The 21,166-nt window shown below is 46.0% G+C and overlaps 6 protein-coding genes across 6 annotated transcripts; 1 reads left to right on the forward strand and 5 right to left on the reverse strand.

Moving 5' to 3' along the window:
- Positions 1–667: 667 nt before the first annotated feature.
- Positions 668–2,155, forward strand: CDV56_107437 (putative C6 finger domain protein; the record flags this gene model as incomplete). Its single annotated transcript, XM_026761056.1, has 1 exon — positions 668–2,155. The coding sequence occupies one exon, from the start codon at positions 668–670 to the stop codon at positions 2,153–2,155; it is 1,488 nt and encodes a 495-aa protein (XP_026615451.1).
- Positions 2,156–2,990: 835 nt separating this feature from the next.
- CDV56_107542 (uncharacterized protein) lies at positions 2,991–6,605 on the reverse strand (the record flags this gene model as incomplete). The annotated part of the gene is made up of 3 exons (XM_026761161.1): positions 2,991–3,178; positions 3,242–5,801; positions 5,853–6,605. 3 exons carry the CDS (start codon positions 6,603–6,605, stop codon positions 2,991–2,993), a joined length of 3,501 nt encoding a protein of 1,166 aa, XP_026615452.1.
- A 2,158-nt stretch (positions 6,606–8,763) lies between these two features.
- Positions 8,764–9,325, reverse strand: CDV56_107763 (transcriptional coactivator p15/PC4 family protein; the record flags this gene model as incomplete). Its single annotated transcript, XM_026761382.1, has 2 exons — positions 8,764–8,985; positions 9,041–9,325. The coding sequence occupies 2 exons, from the start codon at positions 9,323–9,325 to the stop codon at positions 8,764–8,766; spliced, it is 507 nt and encodes a 168-aa protein (XP_026615453.1).
- A 2,797-nt stretch (positions 9,326–12,122) lies between these two features.
- On the reverse strand, positions 12,123–15,178 carry CDV56_107889 (PX domain protein; the record flags this gene model as incomplete). The annotated part of the gene is made up of 2 exons (XM_026761508.1): positions 12,123–14,562; positions 14,610–15,178. The coding sequence occupies 2 exons, from the start codon at positions 15,176–15,178 to the stop codon at positions 12,123–12,125; spliced, it is 3,009 nt and encodes a 1,002-aa protein (XP_026615454.1).
- A 733-nt stretch (positions 15,179–15,911) lies between these two features.
- Positions 15,912–16,349, reverse strand: CDV56_108012 (PaaI family thioesterase; the record flags this gene model as incomplete). Its single annotated transcript, XM_026761631.1, has 1 exon — positions 15,912–16,349. One exon carries the CDS (start codon positions 16,347–16,349, stop codon positions 15,912–15,914), a length of 438 nt encoding a protein of 145 aa, XP_026615455.1.
- A 1,042-nt stretch (positions 16,350–17,391) lies between these two features.
- CDV56_108063 (uncharacterized protein) lies at positions 17,392–20,231 on the reverse strand (the record flags this gene model as incomplete). Its single annotated transcript, XM_026761682.1, has 2 exons — positions 17,392–18,649; positions 18,754–20,231. 2 exons carry the CDS (start codon positions 20,229–20,231, stop codon positions 17,392–17,394), a joined length of 2,736 nt encoding a protein of 911 aa, XP_026615456.1.
- Between the last annotated feature and the right edge of the window lie 935 nt (positions 20,232–21,166).

Raw genomic sequence — 21,166 nt, forward strand, 5'->3', positions numbered from 1 at the left:
TTTGGTCTTAGATGACAGGCAGTGCCACTATGAAAAGCCTACTCAGCCCATACAGAGAGTACAGGTTCATGACACTTTCGCTATCTTCCAAATTTTCAAAGCCTGAGCACACGACTTTCTCTCCTTGTGATATGAAAGAACCTTGGCCATCCACATCATGACGCCCTCTCCAGAGAGAGACTTGGTCCTCGACTCGGCCACAGCGGCTGGCACTACGGAATTTCAAGTCAGCAAGAAAAAGCGATCCAACTCGGAGTTAACAGAATATCCTCGGAGGCGTGCGACGATCGCAGTATGTATCTTCGGCTTCTTCTTTTCACCTGTGCTTTCCCCTTTCCCGTTCTTCACCCGGGTGTTGATTGACCCATGAGGAGCACCGCAGTGCCAGATATGTCGCTTACGAAAGACTCGATGTAATGGCGCGCGCCCGAGGTGTCAACTCTGTACAGACTTAGACGCAGACTGTGTTTACAGGGAACCAGGCATCAAACTCGATGCTGGCGACAAACTGATCATCGAGAGGTTGAATAGAATCGAGGGTCTACTGCAATCTACCCTGGTAGGACAAGCGACCCATTTCCCGTTGTCTTCAACGTCCCCTACCACCAGCAATGATACGAACGTGGGCAGCGATGATGCAGTCGCCAAGGCATCCACTATCGCCGCCATGTCTGGGAAAACTTCCGTTGCGGGACTTGGGTCCTGGGTGAACCCACCGACGAGCATCTCAACGATGCCCAAGGTGCACACCACTCCCGCGCTACACCTTCTACAATGGCCCCTTATTCGGGACCTGGTCGCCGGTCCCTACGATCCACAAACTTTACTGCAGCTTGAAATGGCTCGCGAGCCGCTTAGGTTTCCTGCTGCTGCAGGGTTCGACTTGTCGAATACAACAACATATGTACAGTCTTTTTTCGAGCGGGTCAATGTCTGGTACGCCTGCGTGAACCCATACACTTGGACACGCTATTACAGTAAAGCCGTCTCTCTGGGATTCCGAGAGGGGCCCGAAAGCTGTGTTGTCCTCTTGGTTCTGGCTCTCGGCAGTGCCAGTCACTACGGAAGCATCTCGTTCATTCCTTCAGATATGGACCCCCCCGGACTACCTTACTTCGCAGCAGCGTGGAATCTTCTACCATCAGTAATGATGCGCAATTCTGTTCTGGCTGCTCAGTGCATCATCCTCGCGTCTGCCTATTTATTCTACCTGGTCAGACCGCTGGAGGCTTGGACCCTCCTCTCCAATGCTAGTATGAAATTACAATTACTCTTCGGGGACCCCGCCCGTGTGCCCCTTCAGTGGAGAGAATTGAGTGTGAGAGTGTACTGGAATGCTCTCTTATATGAGAGCGACTTGCTGGCAGAGTTGGATCTGCCTCACTCGGGCATTGTGCACTTCGAAGAAGTTGTCGACCTTCCCGGTGGTTTCGAGGACGAGGACGATGAAGAGGATGATGAAGCTGACACAGACGATCGTCAAAACAGCTTGGTGGAGGACTCAGTAGGCCGCGAGGAACTATGGTATTTCCTTGCTGAGATCGCTCTTCGGCGACTACTGAATCGAGTCAGTCATATGATATACCAGAAAGATAATTCGCTGACACTTGGGTCACTTGGGCCCGTTGTCTCGGAGCTGGATTTTCAACTTTCCCAGTGGTATGAGAGTCTCCCTCAACCAGTCCAGTTCCCCCTTAACCACACGCCGATTTCCAACCCTGTCCAGACAGTCCTCAGATTGCGATACTACGCGTGCCGGACAATCATATACCGGCCATACATCTTGGCTGTCTTTGAGAATGAGCAAGCAGCAACTGATCAAGTAGTAAGGGAATGCTGCCGGCGGTGCTTGGAGGCCACGCTGCGCCAGTTGGAGAATATTACCAGTCACCGCGAAGGCCATCTCCCCTATCTCTGGCAGGGCGCTCTCTCTATGGTATCGCAAACGTTGCTGATCATGGGAGCTACGATGTCCCCCGGACTCTCGACCTTATTGCCTCCGGGATTCAGAGTGGATGCGATAATAGCCAGCGTTATGGCCGAGGTTGAGAGATACGCACACCTTGCGCCAAGTCTCAAATTATCTGCCGAGATTATTCGCGACGCAGAGAAACGGCGGCAAATTTGTCTCAGGTCGACGAGTCGACGAGTGTAGAGGGTCAGATGAACTGCGCTAGGAGTCAATTGAATTCAGGCTTCGCCGTTTATCATTCGATGAATTCACTCAATGCTGGGTGACCGTGTTTCAGGATGGCTGACAGGGAAGCTAGAATCTGATGCACAAATAAACCATGACCCATGCTTCTTTTTATTCATGCTTGATCGTCCTGATAATTTGATCTCCATGTCTCATCTCATCGTCTCTTTAACCTCCGCTTTTGCCTTTCCCGCTTCTGCGTTTCCTTGTACTTTGTTCTTTTTCCTGGCACTTGCCCATAGCTCTTTCATCAGTAAATCGCAGATCTACTCAGGTGACACACACGGTCCAAGTAAAACACAATCTTATACCCCGGCTCATTTGTGGGTACGATATGACATGAAATGCAACATATTTGAGAACCTCCAATGAGAGAACATCACTGTTGGTATAATTGCCTTCAGCACTTGAGACAAAATCAGAATCTGGGCAGATTTCTAGGCTTGCTACCATGACAAATGAAAAAGCACAGACAACCCTTCAAATCTTGAAAGCGATCTAGAGCAATGGTATCGCAAGAGAAAATACAGTAACTGGGTAGGTAGAAGGACATGTTCTCCAGACGAAGCTGAGATTACAGATCGGGACAGCCAACGGTCGTTGATGCATTAGTGACTTTGACGGGGGAGGGGGAGGGGCGGGTCCATTCGAAACTCTAATAGGAGAGAATTCAGAATGGGAGAGGTGTATCAAAGATAAATGGAGGACATCGGAGGGCAGAAGAGCACAGCAGGAGCCAAAAGACTGAGATCTCTCGATGCGGTAAATACGCTAGGCTCGAACACCTTTCCACTCAGATCAAAACCCACTCACTTCCTCTCTTGATGAACTTATCAAGCATCATACCAATGTCGTTCAAAGCGAATCGGCAGATATAGAATCCGAAAAATTCAGCAGCATGGCGTGTACTCAATTCCAGGCCAACTAGTGTGGGTGAGGAATGTTTGAGACCGGGGTCTTCAACTTGCTGGGCAATTTGGTCTACATCAGATAGTCTCTGTTAGCATAGCAGGATTGACAAGAAGCATGAGAACATGTACTCACCCAGCACCTGCGCCGCATCGCACAGTCGGGCGAGCGCAGCCATATAATTTGCGTTGGGTCCACTGAACTGAAATTGTGGTGTAGCACGCTTGGCAGTCTGAGAAGTTGGCAACGATGTCATGGGGAGCGAACTGATTGTTAAATTGTCTTTGCTGGTTTCTTTGGAATACACTGGTGTAGCGGGAGCACCGAAGCCTGAGTTTTTGGAACGCAATTTTCGCCACGACGTTAGATATGACGATTTGCTTGAACCGTTGTTGACTTTTTGCGGCATATTATCAGAACCGTTTGCCGCATCCTCAGAGCTCTGAGAATATTTGAAGAGAGGTAAAGCCCCTTGCACGCCGACTTCGCTGCTTATCTTCTTTGACAGAGACACCTGCACCTGGTCGAGCACAGCTTCCAACGATTGCATTTCCTCCAGGACGGCGTCGGCGTCATAAGTGTCCACCTTGGCAAGCTTAAGTAACGCCGCCGTCAATAAGTCGCAGTTGGACACTTTCTCTTCGACCGCCCTGAGTTTCACGTTTTTAACGCCCCACACATCATGAGGCACAAATAGCTTCGTAGATAAATACCCGCCCCGCGGATGAGCGATGGTCTGGTAAATACATCTCATAAGCCAGAATGGACGTAGAAGAAATGACTCGGGACACGGCTCTAGAGGAATAGGGGCGTTCGCAGCCATTGGATTGGGGGATCCGGGACTTGTCGGTGAATGGATATGGCTATCGAACAAATACAGGCCCCCACTGGTCATACCAGACGGCGCAAAAGTTGCACCTATTGGCGTAGGTAGAGAAGGAACTGCGTCAATTGCCGTTCCCTTATGGATGTCAGGAAATGCGCCGCTTGATGGTGTTTCTGGGGAATTCGCAGACAGATCAGGCGCTGGTACAGAGACATTTCTCGGCCGGAACGTCTTCAGACCTGAATTTAACTTGCCTAGATTGTCTGGGGCTGAAGGAACCTTGCCAATCAGACGGGCGGGTGATGGCACTTTCGATATCCTGGCATAAGGTTTTCCCTCCTGTGTAATAACTTTCTCTAGTACTTCAGTGGTTGAACCATCTTCAGCTAGTGATGCAATTGAGGCGTTCCTTCGATTGAGATGCACGGCCGATGTCAAAACGGAAGCTAGAGCAGGAGTCTTTGTACTGGAACTTGTAGAAGAGAGTGTTTGAGTTACGTCTTTGGGGACAGGATGTGGTCGAAACGTGTCCGTGTCCGCGGACTCTTGGGCGAGCACATCACCGCCAACCTTAGGATGAGAGCTTGTCTCGATTTTCAGTTCTGTCAAATTTTGACCTGACATTCGTCGTGCTCGCACGCTTGGACTCGCCGTTGGCACAGAAGACTGGTTGGGCAGGCCAGAAGGAACGTGAGGCGAGGAAACTAGGTCGAGCTCCAATGGGGTAAGCGCGCTCTGAGATTTCTTTGATTGATCCGTTAACACAACGTCATCTTCCTCCAACGGAGACAAAGTCACGCCGGGTGTTGTTGTAGTTGAATTAGGGACAACCGAGCTCTCCCAGGTTCTACCGGACAACACGCTTGAGTCTGACTGGCGGGGAAGAGCAGACTTTGACTGGAGATCAAATGCGAAATCATCCATAACATAACCACTGGTCATTTCATCCAACAATCGCTCCTCTTCTTCGGCTTCATCGTCATCGTCAGGATAATCTTGGATCAAATCACTTGAATGGTCGAACTTCGTCTGCCCATATATGTGGCGAAGTTCTTGGCCCTGTGTTATTGCTACTTCCGCTTCTCTCTCCGCTTCCCTTACTCTCTGTTTTGCCAACTCAACGTTCCTGCGAGCGTTCGCTACAATCTCATCATCTGTATCGTAGCCGTCCACTTCTACCGCTGGTTCCAAGCCCTCATCGTATGCAGCCTCGACGGCAGCGTCTAATGCAGCATCAAATTCGGCTTCAGTACCATGGCTGAAGCGGTGACTTCTTCTCCGCCGTAAATACACTGATGATACTCGGGAGTGCAGGGAAGAAGGTGAAGAAGCACCAGACTCATCGATAGTATCAAGCCAAGAGGTTGACTCGTAAATGTCCCTGGCGTGAGTGCTCAGTAAGGTCAACTCAGAATGAGGATCACCCAAAGACGAGGATTCCTCTTCCTGACCGAGTCCCCTGGTCAAATATCTATCCTGTGGAGGGCCCGGTGCGCCCTGAAACAATGTCTCTGACGCTTGCCTGGACGAATCAGACTGAGTCGGTCTGCCAGACACCGGTGACGGTATTGCATATCTTGACTCATCCTCCAAAGGCGACGGCAATAGCGATTGACGCCTCGGAGGGATCTGATTGGGCACCATGGTTCTAGATCCTTCAGAGATGGGATGATCATGAACAAAAGATCGGGAATGCAAGTAATCATATCTCTCCTCAGTATGAAAATCATCATCGTCCTCTATCGGTTGAGACATTGCTCCGTATGACTCTTGACTAAGGGGACGTTCGGGAAGCGCTTTGCTATTAACTTCGCGGAAGGAAAAGTCCATGCGTCGCAGCTCGGTTACACGAAGCATGTAGGTGTCGCGCTACAATATCCCTGTCAATAAGTTCTGCGGGGGTAGAGAGGGTAAACTCACAATCTCCTGAAGCTTCATTTTCTCATCTTCTCCTCCATTGCTTCGCAACATGACCAGTTGTAAAAGTTGGCAAGCATCGTTGTAAGCTTCCATTGCACCTTCGAAATTAGCTGCATTGTCCAGGAGAACCGCAGTATTAGCCTTCTGCAACGCTTTAGAAAGCATTGCTTTCTGGGAATAGCCCCGTCGTCGTCGTCCAGAGCCAAATTCCTTGGCCGATGCTGGGCGTGAGCTGTCGCCAACCTGTTGCGAGCTCGCTGGATCATGAGTCAAATTATGCTCGCCAGAGTCCATACTGAGCGAGCCTGACTTTGCCCAAGGATTCTGAAAGAGAGCGGGGGAGGCCAACACAGGCTCCGATGTCTCAGAATTGGAATCGAAGGGGACCATGCCGCTATCATTCGCCGCAAACTTGGGTATCATACCAGCATCTGATGATCCAAGTTTGGACGCTTCGGTATGGCTTGCTGGCATCGAAGGCTGGGAGACACGAAATCCCTGTGATTGGCCGCGGTGGTGATTGGGAACGTAACGTTGAGGGCTAGAGGTGCTAGCCGGGCTTGCATCTGCCTTCGGAGATTCCATATTACTGGGCGATGAATTTCCCCGAGAACGACTGATAGGCGAATCCTTGCTAGAAATGGTCGATTGAGACCAGCGATTCAGGCTACCGAGGCCTTCTAGAATCCCATTATGATCGGTTGGGGTTTCCGGAATTGGGTTGGTCGTCTGCTCTGGTGTCAACTTGGGCATTATGATTGTTTCGTAACTTGTGGTGTTTTCAGAGATGGTGAGTTCGCCTTGGTTCAGCGTTGTCTTTCGCGGGAACGGCTGGGCTGCCCTTTGTCATTTCCCAATAGCTGCAAAGCGAGAAGCGAGAGGTGGCTATTTGATGAGGCAACCACAAGTAGGCATATATAGATTATCGAAGCCTGAAGTTAATATAGATACCTCAGCTTCGAGCGCCTTGCTCAGCGCATCGTTGTTTGGCGCAAGCTGCAATGCGTTTACGGACAGCGCATTGCTTCCAGAAGACAGCCAGTGAGCAGTGCAAATCAGAAACAATGCAAACTTTAGGATAGCCGATCGCAGCTGCGGTTCAAGCGGGGCAGCAGAGACCAGAACAAGTAGATAGTTAGCCGGACGATTAAAGAAGTCACTTCGACAGGAATCGATGGACGGCGGCTCAGAAACATAAGAAGCAGAGCGATGATGGTGGGTTGAAAACTCGGCGCGGAGATAGACCAGGGACGATAAACTGGATAAAGAATTTGGACCGTGTCAATTTCCATTTATTGAGGAGTAGGCTGAAGCCAGATGACAAGATTGCTCAGAAGCCGTCTACAGGTAGCGTCAGACGTACCGGCTTGATTGGCAGAGTATCTAGCATAGAGAACTGATGCCGAATAGCTTTTGCTCAGAAATGATCAATTCGAAATTGAAAGAAAAATATAGCTTCAATGAGAACGTCCAACTACAGGATGGAAAATTAATACAAAATCTCAAGATATGATTGTTGATAGTGGCATATTATTACCGGTGATGGTAGGTGGTTCAGGGGAGAGAAAGCAGAGGTCTGGTCACCCTGATGGTTGGTCAATTTGCGGAGCGGGAAAAGGGGGGGTTATTGATGCCTAAATTATCAGGAGGGAAACTTGTGTATATGCACACATCTCATGATATTTTTAAAGTAGTAAAATTAATGTAAGAACTACTACGCTGCTTACACTTCTGTCTCAGGCAAGCTCTCTTTAGTTTAATATTACTCTGTATCTACACAGTACACGCGCGCTAAGGAGTTAATAATGATGATTAATGATAATGTGGGTTAAAACAAGCACTAAGAAGGGTAATGGCATTCAGCAAAAGAGGCAGTGAGCCTAGGCTAATGACCTTGTCTGAGATACTTTAAATTCAGTTCAACCACAACCTAACTCTTAATTTTACAAGATCAGCGCAATTAAATTCAGAGTTGTGTCCAAAAGCACTGAGATAGGGAGGTTACCATGAACATGATTCAGAGATAATTGCCGCTAGCTCAATCTCAACCGCTGGACATCGGCACTTCTACAGCAGGCGGTATCTCGAGGGTCTTATTCCGCAACGGTCTCTTTGTGCTTGACCCCAAATCAGCTGAGTATCATTTTACTAATGTGTATTGTGGCAATGGAAGCCTCTTCAGTGTTAACCCATGCCAACCTCCTGATTGAAGGTCACTTTACAATCTGCTTGAAAAAATAAAGGCTGAATCAGATGAGGGATTACAATAGTGAGATGACAAGCTAATTATTCAGAAGTGCATACCAATGGACTGACTGGCAACATAATGCAGATAGCTGATGGTCGGAATACAAAATTCAGCTTTTACCTGTATCAGTGTTCGTAATTACTCCAATTGCCAAGGCAATCCTACAGAGTCAACAAATGTGAACAAAATTTCGAGAGATGTTTCAGCACAAAGGCGGCTTTTCAAGAAGATGCTTATAAGTTGGCTTCTGGGCCAGTAGGCTGGCTATCTTCAAGAACGGCAACAAAAGGCTTTAATCCTCCACGACTATGTAGGCGGTGGCTCAAGTTAAAGGCACTCTAGTACCTGAACCCCTGAAGACAGTACCTAGAATGGTGAATGGGCAATTGAGGCCTCAACAATGCCTGCTTGGGAGAAGACTGAAACTGCCCTTTCAATCACTGAAGGACAGAAGCACATGAGCCTGTAGGTCCACACCCCTTGAACCACAGGAAGATTATTGTAGCGCGCCCTCCACAATCTTTCCTTGTCCCTCTTTTTCTTTCACTTCCACTCTGTTGCTTTTTCAGCGCACATCATTATTTGCATAAAATATAAACAGAAAAATATGTATGATTCGTCCATTGTGGTTCCTGCGCCAAGTAAAAGAGCTTGTCCTGGGCTCTAGTCTTCCTCACTAGTTGCTTCAATATTCTTCTTCATTGAATCTTTGACTTCAGATTCCGCGCTGTGGTCTGCTTCGTTGCTATCATCCCCATTCAACTTTTTATTGGCCTGAGGGTAGTCTGGCCGCGGCACAAACTCCCCGCTCTCTTTAAGCGCCATTTCAATATCTGGTAATAATGTCACAAGAACGGAGAACTGGTCGATTGGCAAAGAAATGCCCTGTAGTGCAAGTCAGTTGAGGTGGGACAGCGCCTTGCTGGTAATCTCATTTTACCTTCTTCCCCGGGAGCTCTTGCCCATCCTTCTCGTAATACTCTCTAATGTTGACGAGAGTCTTCCCTCGAAAGGAGGAGATAGTGACACGACGCATTTTAGAAAGCTCCCAGAATTTGTCTCCATTTGCGTCAACTTTCCAGCTTACTGTTTTATGCATGTCGCGAGGCGACGATGCAGAAACACTCATTGATGCTTCTATTTTTGCTTTCTTCGGCTGGAACTTCTCATTGTTGTTGCATTCATCACTGACACTTGACACGCGCTTCCTGGGCCCAGCAGGCATCCTCAAGATCCGGTCGTGGATAACTGGAGAAAGAATCAAGGTAGATATTGCGCTAGTATGAATAGGAGACCACTACAATCAAATTGTTCACGGTGGTTGAAAAGCGTAACTGCTCATATAATGAGAGTAGTGATTCTCTAGCACAAGATAATTCAATGGACGCGTGAATATCAGACGCGTCATATCATGTGAAAAATAATGGAGTAGATAAGGACTATCCGTGCCATACGCACCCACCTTAAACCCACCTTGCTTGCAAGGTGGGTACACCACACCATAACCACCATTTGCACTGTAACCGCTAATTTTAAATAAAGTCATATTTTTGAGGCTATTCCCAATACCTATCTATCTAAAAATATTTAAATAGATAATCTACTGCCTCTACTAATCTATTTAATACTATATTCTCCTATATAGGTGCTGGTGGTGGCTTCTTATTATATACCTTCTCCCACTACTTCTGTAACCTCTTCTCCTCTGTAATAGCCTCTTTAGCCTTTCTTACTATAATTAATTAATTTATATTATATACTTTTAGTATAGTTATCATCTTAACTAAGTGGTTTAACCTATTACTTAGTATATTTACACTATAGGGGTGCTTATACAGCCCTAATTTAACTAATTATTTTATTTACTATAGTAAAGTTCTTAGTAGTAATTTAATTATATTCTAATACTTATTAGAGATTCCACTGCAGCTTTAGTATAAGAAGATCTATATATTTAGATAGCTTTACCTAGTTCTTCTTAAGGGCCTAAATCATTATTAAAGGGGTGATATCTATACTAGATAAGGAGAGAGTAGTTAGTGGCAGAGAAGATATTTAAAGGTATATATTAAAATTAGGTATATAGATATCTAGGATCTATTCCCATGCCTATGTAGTAAGCTTATTAACTATCTTACTACCCTTAACTAGCTAGATACCATAATCTTTAAAGGCTTTATAGATAATTTACTAGTTAAAGGCTTTCTCCTATATAGATCTAATTACCTATAAGAATTCTAACTTCCCTACTAGCTTACTAGCCTAGTAAGATAGGTTATTATTTATATACTAGAAGTATTATTTATAGCTTAAAAATAGCTTGCCATCTAGTAGCTAGTAAAGATAAGTTATATAAGGAAGGAATCTAAATAGTATAATACTATTATCTTTATATCTTTATAAGAACTTAATAGTAAGGTAAGAGCTATAACTATTAAATATAAGTATATATTTCTCCTCTCTCTTTATATAATTATTTATTACCTTAATAAAATATTAAAGCTATTTAAATACTAGTTTATTAGTAATCTAGCTATTTAGTAATATTACTATAATTATATATAGTAATAGACCCTTACTCTTATTAAACTAATACTCTATAAAGATACTATCTTTAAAGATAAAGAATAGATATATTTACTAACTATCTATAGCTATATATTTAATAGCTATAATATTCTTATCTTTTTTAGATTTAGGAATATTAGGAGCACTACCTCTTAAACTAATTATATTTCTAGATATATCTTTACTAGGTTAGAAGCCATATTTATTAAAGTTATATACTAACTACATTAGTACCTCTTTAACTATATTTATAAGCTAATTATACTAGTATCCTAATAACCCTATATCCTTAGCCTAGATATATTTTAATTCCTTTATTTTCTGCTTTACTAGGCCTAATTTAAGATGTTCTAGGAGTTATTTCTTAAAGTAATAGGCCTATATCTTACTAACCTATCTAGATATATTAGTATATTAAAGTGCCTAATTTATATAATCTTTTAGTAGCCTAGGTGTTACTAGCATATTCTAACCTTATATATAGACTATCTACTATATTAATGCTTCCTCCTAATACCCCTTAAGAGCCTTATTAACTAGTTTCCTAGCTATTTAAGGCTATATATTAAGTTTAATACAGTTATAAAGGGTCAAATAAGGAATACTATATTTATATATAATCTTTAAGATATTTGGTTTTTCTTAGGCTTAAACAGTTTTACAGGCCTTAGCTATATAAGATTCATTAAATTTAATAATTTTAGGCATGTTGGGTGGGAATAGCATTAAAAATATGAATTTATTAGAGAAATAGTGGTTATAGTGCAAATAGTGGTTACAGTGTGGCACACCCTCACTGCAGGTGGTGAGGGTGCGTATGGCACGGATAAGTGGGTCCTGGACTCCCGGCCAGGCTTAAGGGTCTAGATACAGTACTCCTTAAACTCTACCTAAACTCTAAAGTCCACGTACATCATATGCTGTACTACCATTAAAACTTGTAAGTCTTGTATGTTTTCTAGATAAACTCAGATGAGAAACTACCTTCTATAAAACACGTAGAGCTGTCTTTCGAACTTTCCACAAGCTAATATTGAAGGCATCTATGATGTATATGTTGGAAGCTTTAAAGAACAAGTACCAAGGGATCTAGGTAATTTCTCTACTGCCAATATTCTATGTTTATCCATACCCAAACAGACGAAAGACAACTGCATCTCTAGCTTAGTATTCAAAGATCTAAGATCCCTATTGGTAAGGGATTCTATGCTCCTCCTCACAACATTTTGGTTGGGTGGAGTTGTGTAGCTTTCGATATAAGAGTGTGCCAACAGGTGACGCAAATTTCGAACACACGAATCTAAACGCGCTAAACACCAGGTAATGGTCATATTCACATATTCAAACTTCATCTTAATGGAAATTCCTATGCAGCGTCTTCCGTAGATCGACCGGCTGAAGAAGAAGAGAAACAAATATCAGCTTCATCGACAATCACACCATTCTCAGACGGATCAGAAAGTCAGAGCTCTCAAAGCTTGCAGAAGAATGGAGAAAACAAAACCGCGCGCAATCATTTCGACCTGTAGGCAATCAAAGACCCTCTCAAGTGATTCGCGACTAGCAGCGGCCCCCATGACACTTGTAAGCGCCTGCGGCAGCCCTTTAAGGACAAGTGTTTTTCTTGCAGTTTCCCTCATACGCTCTTTTTCCGCTCTACTGGGCGACTGAGGCCAGGACTCCAGCTCCTCCTTCGTCGGCAGGGCGTTTTCGCGGAGCTTGGTCAGATAGGATGCGATTGATGCATCCGAGGTATTAGCATCAATCATGGACTCCTGTAAAAGAGAGCGAATCGTCTCTAGACTTGGGCTTCCGGGGCGTAAAATATACGTCTTCGCAGCGTTGAGAAGAGTTCTCCTGATGTTCCATGCAGATGACAATGAGTATAGTTCATTTATAACCGCAAACATGAGCTCCACAGCTATTTGTGTCTCCTCCTGGGAGATAGGGCTTTCTTGACGCCGCCCGGTGGTTTGACCAACCGACACTTTCTGCTCTTCCTTCGGTCTTATGCAGGAATCCGTGTTATCTTTACCGTCAGAGTCAGACACCGGCACCTCAAGATGATGACTCTCGAGCTTTGAATCGGACGATGCAAGATCTCTGAACATTGGTCTAGTAGAGCCAGCAACTTCCCCGCTTCCAGGTCTGGCCGGGACATCTTGAGAACTTGAAGTCTCTGGCGTAGGGACAACAGCTAAAGAACAACACTCTGTCTTATAATTCTCGCTATCACGTCTCTTCGGCCCGATCACACTGTCAAAGGCTATACTCTCGTAGTTCATCTGTGAGATGGATCGAGTTGATAGGGAACGGCCATGGTTGCCTTGATCTCCTTTAGAGCTTGATGATGTTTTTTTGCCGTTCGCTCCCCCAAACACCCCGGTCACACCACCAATGACGGCTTTACCACCTTCAGCAACGCCCTTTGGTGCGTTAGTCAGCACGCCTAGCATACCTTTGCCCATGTTTTCGAGCGCGACCGAGGTGGGAAATGGAAACCCAGATTTAGCAGAGGCATCGCTGGCACCAGGATCGAGGCGATCATCCTTCTCCAAGAAACGTTTCATTCTCTCGCAACCTGCAAGTGCTTCATACTGAAGGGCATCCTTAAGGTATCTCTCCAGATTACGCACTAGGGCCCCCTTTGTCTGCCCCTTCCAGGGTGGCAAGACAGGGTGGCTTTCCGTGAAATCCTGTATCGTATTGAGCCTCGCTATCGTTCCAAGGGTGCCGTGTAGTGATTCAAAATCTGCATAAGTTCTGAAAATCATCCACCCAGTGCGACGTGTGACTGCTGGCTCGATTTGGATCAGATAACTCGATGTAGGTTTTGACCGAATTGATGCTTTCTCACTAGCTTCAGAAAGATCCTCTACTGAGACGGAAGCATGATGAAGAGTGGTGACAAGTGAAATTTTAGGGGCGTTTTCCGCTAAATGCGAGACTGGTGGTGCCATGGATGGGTCTGGAGGTTGAATTGGAGGATAATGTTCTGTGGACTCTATCTTTGTCGGGTCACAAACATTCCGAATCTGTGCGGCGTCTCTGGCCTTCGGTGTATCAATTGTTGCTTCTTTGTCTTGGGTCCCGACAAGCGAGTGGCGCGGCAACATGGTTGATTGGGAATTTGAGGACTGCACATCTTCAGGGGGAGACAGACGAGCGGTCCGAATCTCGAAGTCCTGTGTCTGAACCGTGGCGCTCTCCGGTTGATAGATCGGAACCTCAGCAACCTTGGTCGTAGGAAGAATTCCATAACTATCAGAATGCCTGGCAGCTTTCCCCTCAATATCTGAATTGCTAAACGGAACTGTTGTAGACTTGTTCTCGTCGCGGGCGCCTTCGACCGCGACCACTTGTTCCTTGGCCCCCTCGACACCCGCATCAATGGCGCTCAATAACTCTGGTTCGCCTTCTCTTAGAAGATGGATGATCCAGCTATTGATCGTCTCCGATTGCGAAAGACTGGAGATTGTCGACTCTAATACTACACCGGCCAGAATCTCGCGAAGGAATTCCCTCAGCACGGAACATGCGTACGCTCCTGGTTCCAAAAAGCTGGATAGGATGTCATCTGCTACCATTTTTAATTTCAATCGCTGCTGCTGCTCCGACAAAATGTTCGCTAAACTGCTCTCCGGATGTAAGTCCAGGTACCGTTTGACTGCATCTTCCGGCGTTAAATGGCCCTCGACGTGCTGGAACGCCGCTGACAATTCATTTAAGAGCACGATAACCATAGAGGAAGAATTCGTGAGAAACTCTAAGAACGCATCTGCCGGCCTTTTGCGAGATAGATGAGAGGACAGAGAAATAATAAAGCCTGTCATCAATTTCCGGCAAGAGAGAGGGAACGTTTGCTCTGCTGGCAACATGGGTTCGTACCAGTGACTAGTATTCTGTCAGAACACGCAAAGACATATGTGATGCAAACATACTTTACATAGTCCTTTATCACAGCATTGGTCAATGACCGCAACGCTGCCGCTGTTTCGGGCGGAAAACCAGAGAAATTTAGCTCATGCTCAGATATCTGCTCAGCAGCTTTTGTAATATTTCCGCCGTTATTTGATTTGGGTTCCGAAGGTTTGCGACTCGATAACTCCAGCAATCGGTTTGCTATGTTCAGAGAAAGTTCCTTTCTCCTATAGCCACTGTAAGTCCCCGTTGAATCCCCGCTGAGATCAGTATCGGCTGCCTCCCATGATGCATGCAGAGCGACACCGGCCACCAGCCCAATCAAAAGCAGTCCAATCCTGCCTAAGAGAACATATGTTACAATCGCCAAGGATGCGACAACCCAGGTCAAAGTTGAATTATCGGACGATGAGAGGAAACGTAGCATGTAATCAACTGGCCCCTTTGATGGGGTAATGGTAGGTATCAAATCACTTGGTCGATTAAAATCGTCATGACGCGAGGTCGGAAGACAGTCAGTGGCATCCCGGACATGAGAGCAAGTCTCGCTCAAGGGGGACGGAAGAGGCTTGTCAATGGAATCATCCATGATGACTTTCCTCGGGTGAGAATGGCATTAGCCACTTTTGAGTCAGGTCTATTAAGTGCTTGGGTTGTAGAAACGATCAGTCGAAACAGGTAGGGCTTTTATGATTGGTATGGTTTAAAAGCTGGAACAATTTCCTTGGAGCCAGAGACTTCATTTCCATCCATCGCGTTTATACAGAGCTTCTTCAGTACGAGCTCTTAAAGCTCCGTACATGATACCTTCCCATTTTCCGTTCCAGATATTGATTATATAATGTGTCATGCATTGGTACGCCCTTTTATGGTATGGCCATACACGTGTATTGCATCACATGAAGCTACCTAGGTGAAACCTATGGAAGAAATGAGATGGTGCTGACTAACTATCATCATGTGACACTCCCCATATTAGTCATACGTGTTCGTTGTTCAGAAGTTTCGATTTTGGATGCCACAAAGATGTGGAAATAATTAGAATCTTATAGCTTAGCAAAGGACTAGATGATTTATGTGCCCATTCTTTATTACCTCACCTCTTGATGAGATGGTGAGGTATCTAAAGCTATCGAGAATGGGGTTATAATCTCCGCTATCCGAGTGAATCCAGCATTCAAAGAACATGTAATCATGCCAGATGCAAAGAAGATGGCGGGCTTGTATAGGTACTTGACGTCAGAATCATCCAGATATTCTGTCATGTTTCCTCAATGCGTAAGACACTGTCGGCGAGTTATGGATAATGAAGGGAGCTGTCATCAAGTGGTTCTGAGATATTTCGTGTGGGAACCTTTGGCGACGACATTCATCTTCCCCGTCTCGGATTTCTTGGAAATAACTACCGTTGTGAAAGCAAGCGTCCTCCCGACCTTATCCGCACAACCTTCAATCTCAAGCCAATCCCCTGTCGTGGCCGTTGACAGGTAATTAACATGGATATCGGTGCTCACACCTGTAGAGTCATGGCCACAGGATGCGATGGCCAGCCCACCAGCCCAATCAGTGACACATGCGGAAAAAGCACCGTGTAGTGTGTTTTTGGAATTCAGATGATGAGGAGCAACGCGAAGGCGAGCATTAAATTTCCCCTTTTGCGCGCTATAGATTTCAACATCATTGAGAAGGAACGCATATATTGGGCTGTTAACACGGATACGGTCCCAGACATTCAAGACCTGATGGAGCTCAGTGTTCATAGTGGATGTGGTCTATTAGCTCTTCTGACTGCCGATTCATTGATTGGGAGGGTCCAAAGAGTGTTGGCCGATAGATAATTGTGAGAATTTTTTTCCATGGCTGTCGACGAGTGGGTTAATTCGAAGTTATGTGACTTGCGTTTGAGCCTTAGGGTTATCACCTAACGCATGCCTAACAAGGTAAAGTCTGCAGTGTACCTGCAGGAACATTACTCTTAGCTAAGAGCCTAAGTATTCGTCTGAGACTGAGTCCGAATACAAAACAACCCAAGCTATTTCTGGTTCGATCTTGCCCAAACTCGCTTCCTCCCAGTAGATCCATGGCTGATTAGAAGTCTGTTTCGTCTGTTCATCAGCAGAAACAATGCTTCCACAAACCTGCAATGGGGCTCGGAACAACACTTTGATGTAATATAAACTTCTTGTCTGCTCTTCATTCATCATCAATATAGAACGCCCCGACAATGTGATTTTGATAAAACTTCGAATCTCTTAAATGCACGGTGTATTCTACATGCTGCCCAGCATCATTCTGCGGCCATTATAGTTGCAGTACCATTGCATGACATCACTGATCTTTTTTAGGATTTATTCCACGTACACCGCCGACACCCTTGATTGCAATCGTTCCGGATCAACTTAGACAGAGAGGAGTTGGTATCGTCAGTGTAAGACAACATATCCTCGCCTCCAAGCGGTACAGAACATGAGAACCAGGCTGGTTTGCCGCCTAGTCCAGGCTTTGCTAGAGACCGGAAAGAGTTCGTAAGTAAATACAGCGAGAAGAGATCTCCAACAAACTCGAACAGGGGAAAAATCAGTCCTTGACACTTCGATGCCGACCGTTTCTTGACAGCATCTGGGAGAGCACGAAGTGGTTTACATCCTCATCAGCCCAGTATGTCAAATGGCTGGCAATGCTTGCAATCAGAGATATATCGAATGCCCCCCTATTTGAAGTGCTTCAGCATCCCGGGTGTGTGCTCGAGGGATTCAGACAAGGATGTAAAGATCCTCGATAGCTGGAGAAAAAAAGGATAACTTACTCCTGGATGCTGTAGTCAACTCGTCCATTAGCATTGAGTGCCCTCATTTTGGCATCTTCCATCCTCAACCTCCTTAGATCCTCGCTCTCTCGGCCAACGGCGCATTCAGTGGCCGCGGAATGTAAAATGCTATTGTGATGACTGGTTTTGATTCCGCTAGTGCCTTTGTAAAGGGTTTCTAAATTCGAGTCGATCAGTGTACGGTATCTATCGCCAGACACTTCTTGAATATCAACGCCCGACCCAGAGCGAGAAGAAACATCCTCTTCAAGAGAAGAGTTGGCCAGTGATCCTCGAGACATTTGAGTCTCGGTAGCAACCACTGTGGGTTGTGGTGAAGTTTCTTCTGAACCAAGGCCGAGGCTGCGGTTAAGCAGACTGCTTGCGACGCCAGTTGCGAAATTGGTCCATAAGGTTCCCACGCTCTGGCCAACACGACTGCCAATCATCGAAAGGCTTTGCCCAGAAGCTGCCCACAGGCTCTTCTTTACCGATGGCAAAGGCTGCGGTTTGAGCGACGACATTGCCGGCGAGATTAGTGGCTCAATTCGATAACTAACGGGATCAGAAGGGTGAAATATGTTGTACAGTTGCTGACACTTCGGTGATGACACGATAGTCGGCCCTTCACCCGACGTCGTACTCGCCTGAACTGGTGCACCACGGCCCCCGAAGGAAGAAGACGTTGGATTTCGATGATCACCTTCCCTCTTCGAGCTCTTAGTGTTTGCGCCGTCCACCATAGATCGTCCAGCGATGGTGTTTCCTTTGATCATTTGGAAGAGTGCAATTGGAGACCCCAAGCAGAATAATTCTTCGCAGTCAAAATCGAGCAAAAGGTCCTGGGACCCGTCTCGGTCCATCCTTCTCTCTCCGGACGCGGAACTCTGTTCAAGACAGGGATTCGACGGTTGGTGGCATAGGATATCAAACAGGATCGCGCTACCAAGTGAATGACCACAGAGGCTCACGGAGCCCTTGAATGTCGGATTGCGCTGCTTGAAGAGTTTGAGAATCCGATTGCACTCCTGCTTGACTATGGTAGAAATGTGTTCACAATAAGCACTTTGATAGAGGAGTACGTCCATTGCTAAATCAGAAATGAGATTTCGGACTGCCGGAACACTGTCAAGGGTAATATCATTCAAGCCGGGATAGAAACTATCATCATGAGAGTCCGCATCGGCCAAATCAAGTTCTTTACGATTCTGCCTCACTCCTCTGTAGGGAAAATCAAGGAGGTGCCTCCAACAGCTAAATTCAATTAGTACGAGAGCTTTTTCGAGTAAATTCAGGAAGTATGATGGTCATAATCCACAGTTGAGCACTGGACAGTGGCCGAGGGTGGGTTAACTCACACTGGAAGTACCTGAACACGGCAGTTTCTTTGACTGTCTGAGAAAGCAGAGTTCAAGGCTTGCAGATCAGGAGAAGCCTTATAGACGCTCTTCATGGTCTTTCGAAGAACATTCACATCATGAATGAAATTGATGCTTTCTAGCCGTAACCCAAGTCGTTGGCCTATCCCATGTGTGACAAGGACCAAATGGTCAATCTGCCGCTCTCTGTCCTCTTCATCGACTTCCCTGGAGTCTTCCATCTCCTTCTCTTCCTGCTTCCGCGCTTGCTCCTCAAGTTCAGCTGTATTCTGAGGTTCGCCGGCAAGGGACGACATCTGCCGTTCCAGAGTTGACCTCGGGTCATCCTCATTGATCTCCTTCTTTCTTACATCCTCATCAGGGCGTGTATTTGAAGAACTTTCTGAATCAGACTTGACCTCGTGGTCTGTCGAGGCTGCATTAGGAACATCAGAGGAAGATTTCGTACCAACGTTATGGTCACGACTCTTCACAGCCGATGTTTCCTTCTGTCTTTTAGTTTCGATAAAACCACGCACTACTCTTGTACCTGGTATACCGCCCAATTTCTGGTATACGGTACTGCTCATTCGTGACATGAAATCGTCATTTGCCAACAAAGCTGTGGAAGAATCCTGATATGTCACTATGCTGTTCATGTAAGCACCAAAAAGACGATAGTGTCGAGACTCATTCACTCGCACAGAAGTTGCAGGTCCAGCCTGATCAGTAAGTGGCCGCGAAGCACGTAGGTCTGGTTCGGGTGTGCATTGGGGCCCAGACTTCTTCACATCTGTTCTATCTTCATTATGGGGGTTTGGGTATGCCATAGTCTGCGACAATCTGGCTTGGCCATTTTCCAGGCGCCATGGCTTTAGTTTGAGATAGCCTTCCTCAAGCTGGGTGGCCAGGTTTTCCTCGCACGGCTTGAAAGTAGACCCGTCTTGGAAGAACCACGTACCCCGGCGCACTTCATAGGTGGGACCTATCCAGTACGCCGGCGCGAGCTCCCTTCGCTCGATGTCCACGTCAAAGAGGTTGTCCTCATTTACAGGCACCGTAAATAAATCTTTCCTTGTTTCACGGAGAGACTCATTCTTTCGAGTTTGCTCTTGAGCAATCTCAACGTCCGAGAGTTTTTGGAAAGCGGACTCAATAGCCTGGGAATCTTTCAACGAAAACGGAACAAACTTTTTGGGCGCAGGTAGGGGTTTCGGTTCTTCCTTCTGATGTTCTGAGAGCAGTGGTTTCCGTTTTGGTGAGTCAACAGCGTAGAACCACCTCACCCTCAGCGGGGGGCAATCCGGAGGGTAGTGGCGCAAGCTAAGTCTATGCCTATGTGAGATTGTATGATCTTCGCCTTGAGATCTAGGAAGAACGTCTGGTCCATCGTTGTTGAGGGGAGCCTTAGTGTTTCTTGATGCATTCCAGGAAGAGATGGCTCCCAGAAAGGACCCCCTCTGGTTTTCTCTGGACATGGAGCTCTGGAGAGCCCAAAAGATTGATGTGCGGGCCAAGGCGATTGTAATGCTGCTCAAATCCTTAGTTTGGAAGAGATGATAGAGTCACACAATGAGACGGTACTAGAAGCGCCCGTGTCATGGAATGAATAAGAGTGTTAGAAGTCAAGTATTGGTGTGGGAGCTTCTCTGGCAAACGGCGACAGATTGACAATACAATTGCAATGGCTGCAACGGAAAAGAGCAGTCACTAGGTTATCTTCTTAGGTAAGGTACAAACACATGGAACCTAGCGAAGTCTGAGGTGCCAAGGTGGTGCCCCCTGATAGGGTGCGTCTATAAAATCAGCAGATCCTCACAAAAAAAGAGATATCCAATGTATTATCTAAATTACGAAGGCGTGCCGCCTAAATATCTGGCCGGGCTGTGTTGTAGATACTCCGTACAGACATTTTAGATAGGTACCTTACCTACGGGACACCTGAAAACAATTATGATACAGACTATCTGTAGGTGACCAGATAACTACACAGGTTACTTAGGTAGGTTACTGTATTAATCCTGATAGAATGAGAGACCATGGCCCTAGATCACCAAAGGCCCCTTTGGCACGGAGTACAACTGTATATGGTAAGGTAGATAGCAGAAGCCCACTTCATGCGTCATTGTTTGAGGCTTGGATGAGAAGCATCGGTCATGTGATGACGTCGCCAGTCAATCCGTATGAAATAGTCGTAAGCAACGAACAAAAATGCATGATAATTTTAAAGCAAGAGGATTGAACTTGGAAGTAGATGAATCTTGTTTTATCTCCTAATAATTGCTCGCCAGTTATTCACTCAGCAGTATTGACTTCCAATATAATTTAAAGCGCGTCGAGGTCGTTGTTGCCTCAAGTACTCCGTGATCCGTACTGTTCCCATGAGCCACAACCCCACCCCGCTTTCTCACCT

This window comes from Aspergillus thermomutatus, assembly GCF_002237265.1.
Source record: "Aspergillus thermomutatus strain HMR AF 39 chromosome Unknown NODE_66, whole genome shotgun sequence".
NCBI lineage: Eukaryota > Fungi > Ascomycota > Eurotiomycetes > Eurotiales > Aspergillaceae > Aspergillus > Aspergillus thermomutatus.